The sequence below is a fragment of the Tenrec ecaudatus genome, chromosome 1 (genome assembly GCF_050624435.1).
Source record: "Tenrec ecaudatus isolate mTenEca1 chromosome 1, mTenEca1.hap1, whole genome shotgun sequence".
Lineage (NCBI taxonomy): Eukaryota > Metazoa > Chordata > Mammalia > Afrosoricida > Tenrecidae > Tenrec > Tenrec ecaudatus.
In genome coordinates, this window is record NC_134530.1 from 232,673,014 (window position 1) to 232,685,058 (window position 12,045).

General features: G+C 51.1%; 1 protein-coding gene across 3 annotated transcripts in view; it reads left to right on the top strand.

Moving 5' to 3' along the window:
• The window catches only part of VASH2 (vasohibin 2), a 45,630-nt gene that overhangs the window by 16,670 nt on the left and 16,915 nt on the right, over window positions 1–12,045 (top strand). For 2 of the 3 annotated variants that reach the window (XM_075530200.1, XM_075530210.1), the window contains 3 exons: window positions 5,810–6,191; window positions 8,952–9,067; window positions 11,551–11,607. In XM_075530200.1, the coding sequence (XP_075386315.1) occupies window positions 5,810–6,191; window positions 8,952–9,067; window positions 11,551–11,607 (555 nt within the window). The remainder of the gene's footprint in view (window positions 1–5,809; window positions 6,192–8,951; window positions 9,068–11,550; window positions 11,608–12,045) is intronic. The other variant, XM_075530207.1, reaches the window with a different exon arrangement.

Consider the following 12,045-nt stretch of genomic DNA (forward strand, 5'->3'; position numbering starts at 1 on the left):
CATGGGAGAAAGACAAAGCGTTGTAATCCCGTGAAGAGTTCTCGTCTTGGGAACCGTCGGGGGCAGCAATTCCCTGTCCTGTTGGGTCACTATGAGTGGGCATCACCTCGATGGCAGTGGGTTTGGTTCTGACTTTCAAGTGTTGGAGGAGGTCTTCCTTGCTGTTCAGGTATCTGGTGGTACAAATGGCTTGCACTGAACTACTGATTGTAAGGTTGGTGGATGAAGCCCACCCAGAGACTCTTCAAAAGGAATACTTGACAATTGACTTCACCTACTCCCCTCAACCCACACCTCCCCCCCAAAAATCACTCCCTGAAAGCCCTATGGGGCACACTCTGGGCAACAGGTTGTTGCCATGCATCTGAGTCAGCTCTACAGAAACCGGTTTGGTGTTTTGGGTTAGTTGCTGATTGAGAAGAGGAAAAAGATGGAAGAAAGCTCAGTGCTCTTTGGTGAAAGAAATATGACTTGGAAGGCCAGTCAGGGAGGTAGGAGGATGATCAGGAGAGGGAGGAGAAAACCAGGAGCAGGACAGGTGATTGAGAATCCGCTGGAACAGCTGGGAACCATTGTCGGTGATGTGGTTGTTAGCTGTCCTCAGGTCAGCCACTGAGGCCCTGCCCTGTGCCACGGCCTTCCTTGATGGCAGATGATCCCAGAGCAATCTACAGGGGTCGTTGCCTAATTTGTGGCCCTGCTTCCTAGACGGTCCCAGTCTGGAAGCTCTGCGAAAGCCTGCTGGCCAACCTAGCAGCACCCCCGCCTCCACTGTCAAATGGGGGGTGGGGGTGGGGGTGACTGTACATGCAGCCTGATGGCCTGGAATTGAACTCCTGGGTGTAAAGCGACAATGCTCCTGTTGAACTGCCAACATCCAAGGCCTATTCAGCTTTCTTGGTCTCTGGACATTTTCGCAGGCAGGCCAATTTCTGAGCCTCTTGGTCGTCTGCGGAGCACTCACAGGCTGTGGTGACAGGGCCCACAGGTGCCTTGGCTGACCTTTGGAAACTGGGACCTTGAGCTTTATTGAAGCCCCTCCTACTCCCCACAAAGGAGATGAACCATGCGCCTGGGGAGCCCAGCAAGGGAGCAGGAATGGAGGCGGGGAGGGCTGGCAGTAGCAGATGGCTGGGGCCCACAGCCCCCTTTCAGTGGCAAGAGTCAGATACAGCTGTTCAGCAGCCCTCATGGAAGTTTAATGGGGGCGGACAATTGGCCTGGGACTTGGCTCGAAGAGGGAGAACCCAAGGTCTTGGTTGGGGTAGACGCATGGGCTCATGGAGGTCTGAGTGACCTGGCTATGTAAGACATCTTACTTGATTCGCTTTGTTTTGTCCCTGCACGTGTCAATTAAATCCAGGCATCAGGTGCCTGGAATTGTCTGGCCTGTTTGGGATTGCTGGGGGCAGCCCGTTCGTTATCAGTCTGTATGCCTAGCTGAATCCTAGGTGGAGAGGCGGGCGCTTGGTTTTTCGCTGGCTCAGCGTCCCTGAGGCCTGCTGTCCTGTTGGGGATAGCGCAGGGCCCTCAGTTCTGTCTCCAGCCGGCCCTCGAGCAGGTCACCGACCAGGTACTGCAGAGACAGCTTTAACCCAGGGGGGTTGGTTTGTGAGCTCAGGACTCTCCCAAAGAGCCACTCTTTTGTGTCTTGCTCGAGTGCATGTGGATGCTTGCACTGATGTGTTGGGTGACAGCTCTTTGATCTTCTGAATCACGGCAGCTATTTAAGGACCTTCACTGACCTTGGTGGCTGATTCATGGTGCTGAAGTACTAGGCCTACTAGAGTCACAGGGTACCCTTAGAGCAGCAGTTCTCAACCTGTGGGTCACGACCTCTTTGGGGGTCGAGCAATCTTTTCACAGGGGTCACCCGATTCATAACAGCAGCAAAATTACAGTGATGCGGTCGCAATGAAAATGATTTTGTGGTTGGGGGTCATGACACCATGAGGAACTGTGTGAAAGGGTCCCTGCATTAGGCAGGATGAGAACCACCAGAGCCCACGTTTCCCAGGAGGGTGGCGGCACCGCTGCTCCCCCGCCCCTGGAGAAGCTGGAACCACTTCCCTGCGCTACCCCTCACCTCCATGTCAGGGCCCCAGTTGTCTCACATGACAGAAAACTCCATAGACAAGATGGACAAGTGGTCTCTGGCCCCCTCACCCTTCCCATATGCCCACCGGCTGACTCCATTTGTCCTGGTTCCGCCTCCCCAAGGCTCCTCTTTCCTCCCAGACTTACACACTTGTGTGTCACGTGTTCCTTTTGAGGCCATCTGCCCTGCCACTGTGAGCTTTCCCACACCAGGGCCACATTCGTCATCTCTGACACCACAGCCCTCCCCAGCAGGGCGTCTGGCACCATCCATACTTACTCACGAAGTGTTTGTTACACTGACTTAAGCAACTAAGGAATGCCCCAGAAAGCAAGTCCGAGTTGATGTAAGAGGACTCGGGGTTGTGATCTCACACCCTTCTGGCCCCGTTGCCTCACATGATGGATGGAAGAGCGTGTGGAGACATTGTGATAGAGAGGCACCACGGGTGCTAAAGAGCAGGCCCAGAGCAAGGCTGACCTCAGGGCCTCAAGGCTGGGGTCCCCGAGTGTCTTTCTCTTCAAAGTTCCTGGGTTAGCCCTCTGCTGAGTGCAGGCCTTTGTTCTCAAGCCGAAGGAGTCTTTCTTTCCGCCAGGTTTCCCCATTGACCAGACACCTCGTGAACTCTGCTCTGCCCAGGAAATAGCAGGATGAATGTGGGAAACAGAGGAATGGGAAGAGAGTGCATGCGGACAAATTCTTTATTCTCATATTTAAGAAGCCTGGGAGGCCAGGATTCGGGGTGGCGGGAGCCCTTTGCCCTTGTGAGTTAGCGATGAGCCCTGATCACATTCTCATAATTGAGATGAATCCCCACAATATCCTCCCATCATAGTGCTACTTGAATGTTACCTCTTACAAGCACCTAGCTGATTGCTATCTGCCTGGCAGCTTTATCGATACTACAGATAAAAGTGGTTCTCAACCTTCTTAATGCCGCGACCCTTTCATACAGTGCCTCGTTGTGGTGACCCCCAACCATAACATTATTTTTGTTGTTACTTCCTCACTGTAATGTTGCTACTGTTATAAATCGGGCAACCCCTGTGAAAGGGTTATTCGACAACCCCCCAAAGGGGGTCACGATCAATAGGATAAGCCATGTTGATATTGTTCTCACTGCTCAGGGGACAGTCACTCCCTTTAACTGCCCCCAGCACTTCAATGAACTCAGGGTCCTCTAGGGTTAGGGTACAGCCCACCTTGTGACACATGTGGTTACCTGTAATTAAGGGGGCTTGCATGCCCCAAGAGTATATAAGATGATGGGAGAATACAGTCTCTCTCTCTCAGCTCAGGCCTGGTTCCTGAAGCCATGGTGGAGGTCAGCACCCCAAATTTTTTGTCTGCCCCTAAATTCTTCTCTTCAATTACAGTCATCCCTAAGGACCCATCCAGGTGTGAGGCTGGATCTCATGAGGAGTATAGCCCCTTCCCTCACGAGATAGAAACAGTGACAACACAGGTTGCAGGTGCACCGAGTGCTCTGGGAGGGCTCGGTAGAGAATCCCTAACTCAGGCTGAGCAAGCACACAGCACCCTTACCATTCACGAGCACAACATACAAGGTCCCACAATCTTTCCCAAACTCACTGCCATTGAGCCCATTCTGATGCATCGCGACCCTGAAGGACAGAGTAGAACTGTCCCTGTGGATTTCCAAGACTAAAGCAGTACAGGAGTAGTAGGCCTCATCTTTCACCCAGGGGCCAGCTGGTGGTTTCAAATTGCTGGCCTTACAGTGAGCAGCCCAACCGGTAGCCAAATGTGCCATGTTCCCTCCCTCATCTTTGGGAGACTCCTAGAGATTTCTGCCCACTGTGAGTCTCCCACACAAAAAGGCGGATGTGTGAGTCAAGCCTTACAGGAAGTTGTTACTACAATATGAATGCAATTTAACATAGCATTTGTTTGATAGCATTTCCCCCCCTCTAATTTCATACATCGCTTTGGTCTCTTAGCTTTGTAACATAAATGACCCTGCCATGTCAAGGTGACTTAAGTTTTTCAGTGTTGTATGACTTCAGATTAGAAGAGACTTGATGTGCTGAGGTCCGCCGACAACGGGAAGTGGGTTCTTTAGGTCACCAGGGTGTATTCTCAAAAAACTGCCAAAGGTCTGCTAGGGCTGGCTGCTGCTAGTCCAGGGCATGAGGGAATGAGACCGTCCAAGTAAATGAGTAGGGCCCAAGCCATGGCAGGACTTTGCTAAGGGACTGGGACCAGGTCCTCCAGAAGATGACAAAGGCTGGAAAATCTTGAGACAGAAAAGTGACCTATACCAACGTTTGATTCCACTGTGTGGAAATGAGATTTGAGTGGGAGTAAGACCTGGTGCAGAAGAGAGTGGGGAACTCCCCTTCCCCTAATGGAGCACACACTGTGCACGAAGGGCTGTGTTTCCTGTCCTGGCTTATTATTTACTGTGTCAAGCCAGTAGAATCACTAGACGACTGGCTCATATCACCAGCTCCAGAAAAACTGGGTTGTAAGGATCACTAAAAACATTTGGGCGGAGCCAATGGTTTGTTTGCCTAAAGGTTGGCAGTTCAAACCCTTCCAGCGATGGCTAGGGAAAAGACCCAGTGATGTGCTTCCAGAAAGATTAGGAGCCAAGACCTTGCCGAGGAGCAGTTCCCTCTGTAGCACCTGTGGCCACTGGGAGTCAGGGGCCCACTCTCTCCAGTGAACAACAAGATGGGCTAGCCAAACTGCCCCGGCCCTTCGAGATGCGTTCAAGCTTGTGCTTGTTGTTCAGAGGTCCAGGGCATGGAGTCAGGGAGCGCTTACCCAGCCCTGCCCCGCTGTTTGACTCAAAGTGAGGTAACAGTAAGAGCCTAGGTCCCTGTCCCCAGCTGGGTTAATTAGCGGAAAGAGCCAAAGGGTGGAGGATGAAGGGCACCTTGAGGTTTGAGTGCTGGTGGTACGAAGGCTAGGAGGTGGGCGTGCCAGGACCAGTGAAAGGGGCCGATGAGATGCAGATGTCGCCTATTCTGACTTCTGCCTAACCCTTACCATTGCAACCAGATAATCAACAAGTCTGCCACCTCTTCTGTGTCACTACCACCTCTGCCTGGAGTCTACTTTTCCTTGTCCCCTCACCACTACAGTGGCCTCCAGGAGATCCCCAGCTTCCACCCCATAGCCTCCCAGCAGCCAGGTTTGATGTTCCAAAACAAGGTCTGGTCACATCCTTCTGACTGGGTAAAAAACTTCACGAGAATCCAGTCGGTGAACCCCAGAACCTGCATGAGGTGGAATCCTCTCAGAGACGGAAAGCTCAGATCCCTTCTGCGAACAGAGAGCAATAGCGCCGTGGTAAGATTGCACCCTGTCAATGGTGGAAAATGTGGGAGACCCAGAAAGAGAAGGCGGTTCTGTTAGGTTCACTGTGGCCTCTCACTTCCTGTAGAAAGCCACGTGGGAGAAGAGTACCTTCTTAGCATTCATTTTTCATTTATTTAAATACTGGAGAGAAGACCGAGTGTTCTCTTTTCATGCATGAAGTGGACTTTGGTGTGCACCATGTAGTAAGTACTTGAAAATATCATGTAAGCCTTTTATAAAAGTGTTAGTCTGGAAAGGTATGCTCTGGGCCTCCTTGGGGTGAGGGGATGGACTCATTGACCCATGTGGGCCATTTTCCTTTCCGGGGAAGCCAAGAGCTCTGCGTCTTCAAGGCCTCCTTTTCCTTGACTCAGATGGTCTAAGATACCTAACCAACGGGCAGCCTTCCATTGAGCGATTCCCCATCAGCTTTAAAACCTACTTCTCAGGAAACTGCTTTCACCATGTTGTGCTGGGGATTTACTGCAATGGCCGCTATGGCTCCCTGGGTATGAGCCGAAGGGCTGAGCTGATGGACAAGCCATTGACCTTTCGGACTCTGAGTGACCTCATCTTTGACTTTGAAGACTCCTACAAGAAGTACCTGCATACAGTCAAGAAGGTCAAGATTGGACTGTACGTTCCCCATGAGCCTCATAGCTTCCAGCCCATTGAGTGGAAGCAGATCGTCCTCAATGTCTCAAAGATGTTGAGGGCCGACATAAGGAAGGAGTTAGAGAAATATGCCAGGGACATGAGAATGAAGGTAAGTGCAAGGAAGACAGGAGCCCTGGTGGCACAACAGTTAAGCACTCAGCTGCTAACCAACCCAAACCTCTTCCCGCCCCGCAATGGCTCTGCTAGGAAATATCTTGTGGTCTGATTGCATAATGATTACAGCCAAGAAATGGTATCGGGCAGTTCATCTCTGTCCTGTGAGGTCACTCAGAGTTGGAATTGTCTCCATGCTGGACAACAGCAGTCGGGAAGACAAAGGAGTGGGTGCAAAAGAGCGCCTTCTGCGTCCACTCTCTGCCTCTCCCCCTCTCCTCTCTTCCTCCCTCCCTCTTGTCACATGCCCCATGTTTCTCTGATGGTCTAAAGCTTCTTAATATTATCTTACTCAACTGGCCACCCTCATGAAACGAAAAAGGTAAGTCATTGACTTTTTGCTGATGTTGTGGTTCGGTGCTGTGAGTCCGCCCCCCTCAGAGCCGCCCGCCCTGTGCACAGCAGAACTAAACACTGCCTGGCCATGCTGCGCCACCCTTGCCGTGGCTCCAGCCCACTGTGGCCGCTACTGTGGCAATCCATCTTGTTGAGCATCGTCACTTTTCCAACGCCCCTCTACCAAGCATGAGGTCTTTCTCCAGGGCCTGGTCTCTTCTAGTAATACGTCCAAAATACTCACCATCCTTGCCTTTAAGGAACATTCTGCCTGTACTTCTTCCAAGACAGATTTGCTTATTCTTTTGGCAGACCTTGCCAGCATCTTACCTAATTCAAATGCATAGATTCTTTGGTCGTCAAACACATGGATTTTTCTTTGGTCATTCAATATCCAACTTTCACCTGTGTAGAAGGCGGTTTAACATACCATGGCTTGAGTCAGGTGCACCTTGCTCCTCGACATGACATCCTTGTTTGTCCACACTTTAAAGAGGTCTGTGTAGCATTTTACCCAGCACAGTGTATCATTTGATCTCTTGTCTGGTGGTTTCACGAGCATGAATTGTGGATCCAAGCAAGAAGAAATTCTTGACAACTTCAATCTTTTCTCCATTTATCCTGATGTCACATATTAGTCCAGCTGTGGGGATTTGGATCATCTTGACATTGAGTTGTAACCCATACTGAACGCTGCAGTCCTTGATACTTATCAGGAAGTGCTCCAAGTCCTGGCTTTCAGCAAGCATGGCTGGCATCTGCAGCTGGCGGTGGTTAATAAGCCTTTCTCCAATCCTGATGCAGCGTTCTTCTTCAGATAACCCAGCCTCTCTGCTATTTGTTCAGCATGCAGATTGAATAAGTACTGTGAGAGGATAAAACCTTGACAAACATCTTCCTTGAATTTTAAACCGTGCTGGTTTCCCTTATTCTCTTCACAGAACTTGATCCATGTACAAGTTCCTCATGAGCACAGTGAAGGGTTCTGGAATTCCCAGTATTCTCAAGGCTGTCAACAGTTTGCTAAGGTGCACATAATCCAATGCCTTTGCATTGTCAATAAAATACAAGTAAACATCGTTTCAGTACTCACTGCTTTCAACCAAGATCCAGCTGACACCAGCGATGATATCCTTTGTTCCACATCCTCTTCAGAATCCAGCCTGAACCTCTGACAGCTCCCTGTCAGTGTAATCTGCAATCCTTGTTGGATAATCCTCAGCAAAATTGTACTTGCATGTGATATCGATGATACATTTCTGTAATGTGCCCATTCTGTTGGGTCACCTTTCTTTGGAATGATACAGACATTAATCTCTTCTAGTCAGGTGGGTTAAGTAGCTATCTCCCAAATTTCTTGGCATGGACCAATGAATGCTTTCAGTACTTCATTAGCTTGTTGAAACCCTGCAATTGGTAAAACAGAATGAAACATTGCTTGGTCCTGCACCATCATCACAATCATTGCTGTGTTTTTTTTAAAAAATCAGAGCTAAAATAATTAATAGACCTTACACTTAAATGTCTGGGCCTGCATTTCTTTTTGAAAATGAGATGGAAAATCTGAGCTTCATTTTATAATGTAACTTTACTTTTGCCCTATTTTGACCTGATCATTCAGTGACCAGTCATTCATTTTTTCAGAATAGAGGCATTTCTCAGGACAGTTTTCAGTATTAAAACCAGGAGAATCCCTGGCAAGTTGGAGTTTATAGGGTCCAGAGTCACATGATAGGTCTGCTCTGCTTTGTGAGCTCGAACCCCCTTTGTTGTAAAGTTAAGATGTGTCAGTAACAAATGAAGCATCTCCTACACATGCCCTATAAAGACCAGGCTCAAAACCTCATCTCTCAACTGGTATCATTTCCAAGGGGACATGATGCCTCTCTGTCCTGGTCCTTCCAGGGCTAGAGTCACTGGGAGACAGCTTGTGCATACTGAGGAGAAAGGTTAGTATGGGGTCTTCAAGCTTGGACACGTTTGCGGACCTGTCCTTGCCCCTCTGTGGGGCTTGGTGTGGAGATTCGGGACAAGCTGAAACCACTCCATGCATGAGTGTGGATGGGCAGGCTGGAGGAAGAGCAAGCTGGTTCCAGGGGAAGAGTGGATGAAGGAGAGGAACTGGCCAGACTGCTAGACACAGTCCCAGGAGGACGAAACCTTGGGTTCTTCTCCACCCTGGAAAGCCTCAGGGAAGTGGCACCCTATTTCTTGCAAGTGCAGAATGAGAAAGCACCATCCTTGCCTCAGCCCTCCGCCTTTGGATGTCTCTCTGCTCAGCCTCCTGAACGATGGGGTCATGGCGAGCTAGGGGGTGTGTTGTAGGAACTAGTGTGGTGACGCCTCCTATTTCTTTCAGATCCTGAAACCTGCAAGTGCCCACTCTCCTACCCAGGTGAGAAGCCGAGGGAAATCCCTGTCCCCCCGAAGGAGGCAGGCCAGCCCCCCGAGACGACTGGGCAGACGAGACAAATCGTGAGTACTCTTTCCTCTTCCCCAACTCAAAGCCAAGGGCACACACTCGTGGGGCTGTTCTGACCCAAGGGGACAAAGCCGTGTCCTGGGCTTGGCGTTTGATCTCTAAGCAGATGGCTCCTTCCTCAAGGAACACCTATGGAAAAGGAGCCCCACTGTGCATATCCCTCACTGTGGCTCTTACCCCCTGTGGACTGTCAGTTGTACTGAAAATGGAGGGAGAAGCTTCAGGTTGCACGAGAGGAAGGGCAGCTGGCAGGACAGGCAGCAGGGAGGCTACACAGGGCCTAGAAGCCAGAAACCGGGAACCTGTTTGGCTACTTAGGAGCTTGAGGAGCGTAAGCATGTCACGGAGTCCTTGTGTGCTCACGTTTTTCCACGTCTGCAATGGCGTTGGTAGAATGTGTGACTTTCCCAGAGTTGTATCGTTCGGAGCCCCACAGCAAGGGCGACTGCCGTCACTCGATTGTGGCATTATCAGAGGCCACTGTCTCAGTCCTCTTCCTTTGGCTTACACCTCCCTCCCAGTGAGTCAGCTGCCGGGTCAAAGTGACCCACTGAAGAAACAGCAGATTGGAGATTTCTTCAGTGGCCCAAAGTAACCAGGGTTAATTCACTGGCAAATATCTGACCCAGAATGATACTGGGGGGGGGGGGATACTCCTTTTATTAATAATAAACTGAGCTTTCATTAATAACAGCAGCATGTTGTGTCATATGAGCATCTCCCTGTGCCAGCCCCACTTGGTACGGTGCACACACCACCACATGGTACCCAGGCAGCCTGGGCCAGTCCTCCATCCTTCTGCAGAAGCTGGGGCCCTTTAGGGACTAGGATAGCTTCAGACGACTCTTAATGGCCTCCTGACCCTTATCCTGTGCTGATCACTGCCCTGAGCCTCTGACCTCAGACCCTGGCCCAATTCTATCTCTCTCCCTCTCAGAGTCAAGCACCCAGCAACTGCTGTCTCTGGACAAGATGGCAGTTGCCTCTGAAGACTGTGAGCATACGAGGGGGTTCCAAAAGTTCTTGGGAGAATTCCATTATCTTTTCATTCCATTTTTCCATAAATTGTTGAAGCCCCCTCCTTCTTGAAGGCTAGTTAGTGCAGATGAGTGGCCCAGAAGTAGGCATCTGGCCATGCATCAAGCCAGGGAAGGGGATGTTTTAATCTCAGCCTTGCTGTGCAGCAAGGGCCTGAGTCATCCCCTTCCTTGCGTTCCCTCCCAGCAGATGCTGAGTGCCCTGCCACTTCAGGCTCTTCCCTGAGACTCTCCACGCCAGAGCGTGGGAAAGCCCAACTCTTCTACCTGCCAAGGCGTAGGCATGGAACAGGGACTCTGGGTCTTTTAAGATGGTTCCTGTTTGGATCCATTTTCCTTGGCTCCACGGGACCTGCAGGCTCGGAGGCACGTTCCATTTTTCACCGGAGAAAGTGCCTGGGACGGCCGGGAAGGCCAAGTCAATAAGGGCTTAGAGCCCGGGGTGGGGTTGAAAGTCAGCAGGATGCTGACTGAGGTGGTGGAAGTTCTGAGAAAGGAGGAGGAAGCACGTGGGTTTCAGCTGGGGCTGGGATCTGAGGTGCTCCCTAGGCACCGCAGGAGTGCCTCAGGGGGGCTGAAAAGGCAAAACTGGGGTGACAGTTGCAGTGATAGCTAGATATGTTTATGAGGAGAGAAAAAGAAGTGAAGAAAAGTCCTCCGGACCGAGGTGTCCAGAGAAGAACCGGAGCAGGCGATGAAGGAATCAGCAGGGAGAGCGCGTGGACCCAGGGTGTGAAGCAGCACCCCCCGCGTCTGTAGAAGGCTGCTGCTAGATAGCAGGGATGTCATGGAGGAGGAGGGCAGAAGTGCCAGGTCCTGGACACACTGGGGAGAAGCGGAACAGGCTGTGGCATCTCGTGACTTTGAGGGACACAGCGTCGAAGCAGACAGTGGAGGCGGGAGTGTGGCAGGATGGGAGGAAGCAGGCAAGGACGACTTTATTGAGAATGAGCACAGAAGTCCAGGAAGCCTGGTTTCTAATCCCAGGGAGGCCCTAAACGAGTTGGGCAAGCCACTTACCTGTGTGTTCCTCGTTTTCTCACCTGTCTGGAAGGCAGAGGTTAGGGCGGATTACTCTATAAACTTTATGAAAGGTATCACGTGATAGCCCCTCCTTTGGGTTGACCCAAGAAAAGAACAAAATGACAAGGGGAAGGGACAGGATCTGCTGAGGGGGACACAGAAGGCCAATCGGGCCTGATAACGCAGCGGGCCAGCATTGTCTGGTCTTGCCTGCACCTCCAGACAATGAGGTAGAGTGAGAGTCTGGCCTTGGACTGGCTCTCATGTTCAAATCTCCCTGAAGTCACTCTGGGAGGGTCCCCTTGGTCATTCTCCATGGAGTTGGAGAAATCCAGTCTCTCCATCCCATCCCCACCCCCACCCCCCTCCTGCAGATCACACTCCACACCCTAATCTCTGGCTACTTTGTCACGCAGCCAAGGCCAGCAGTCACCCCTACACCCGAAGAACACAGCTGTTAGATGGCCAAAGATGTGAGTGCAAAGAACCTCCTAGTGATGGGGCCCCACGTACCCTCCCCCTCCTGTCCTTCTGAGCTCAAACTGCCCAAAGCTTCAGAGTGGGCCTGGGAAGTGGGGAGAAAGATAAGGGAAAAGGAGTGGTCCTTAGAGGGGTCAGGGGGCGAGGGATTCTCTTCCATCACCCTCCTCCCTCCATGCCCAGAACAAGTGGATCCCAGGGGCAGTGGGGGGAGGCCTCAGGAGCACAGAGGTGATTTCTCATGGTTCAGTCAAAACACGCTTTCCACAATGGTGAGGAATGGCTCCACCCAGTTCTGGAATCTCCCAAACCTGTGATCTGCTCTCTAGCCCTTTCTCCTGAGTAGAGAGAACTGTTAAACTCCTAGAATTGGAAAGCAGGTCAGAACATTTGAGAGGCATGTATAATATAGGTATATGTCGATTGGGGCT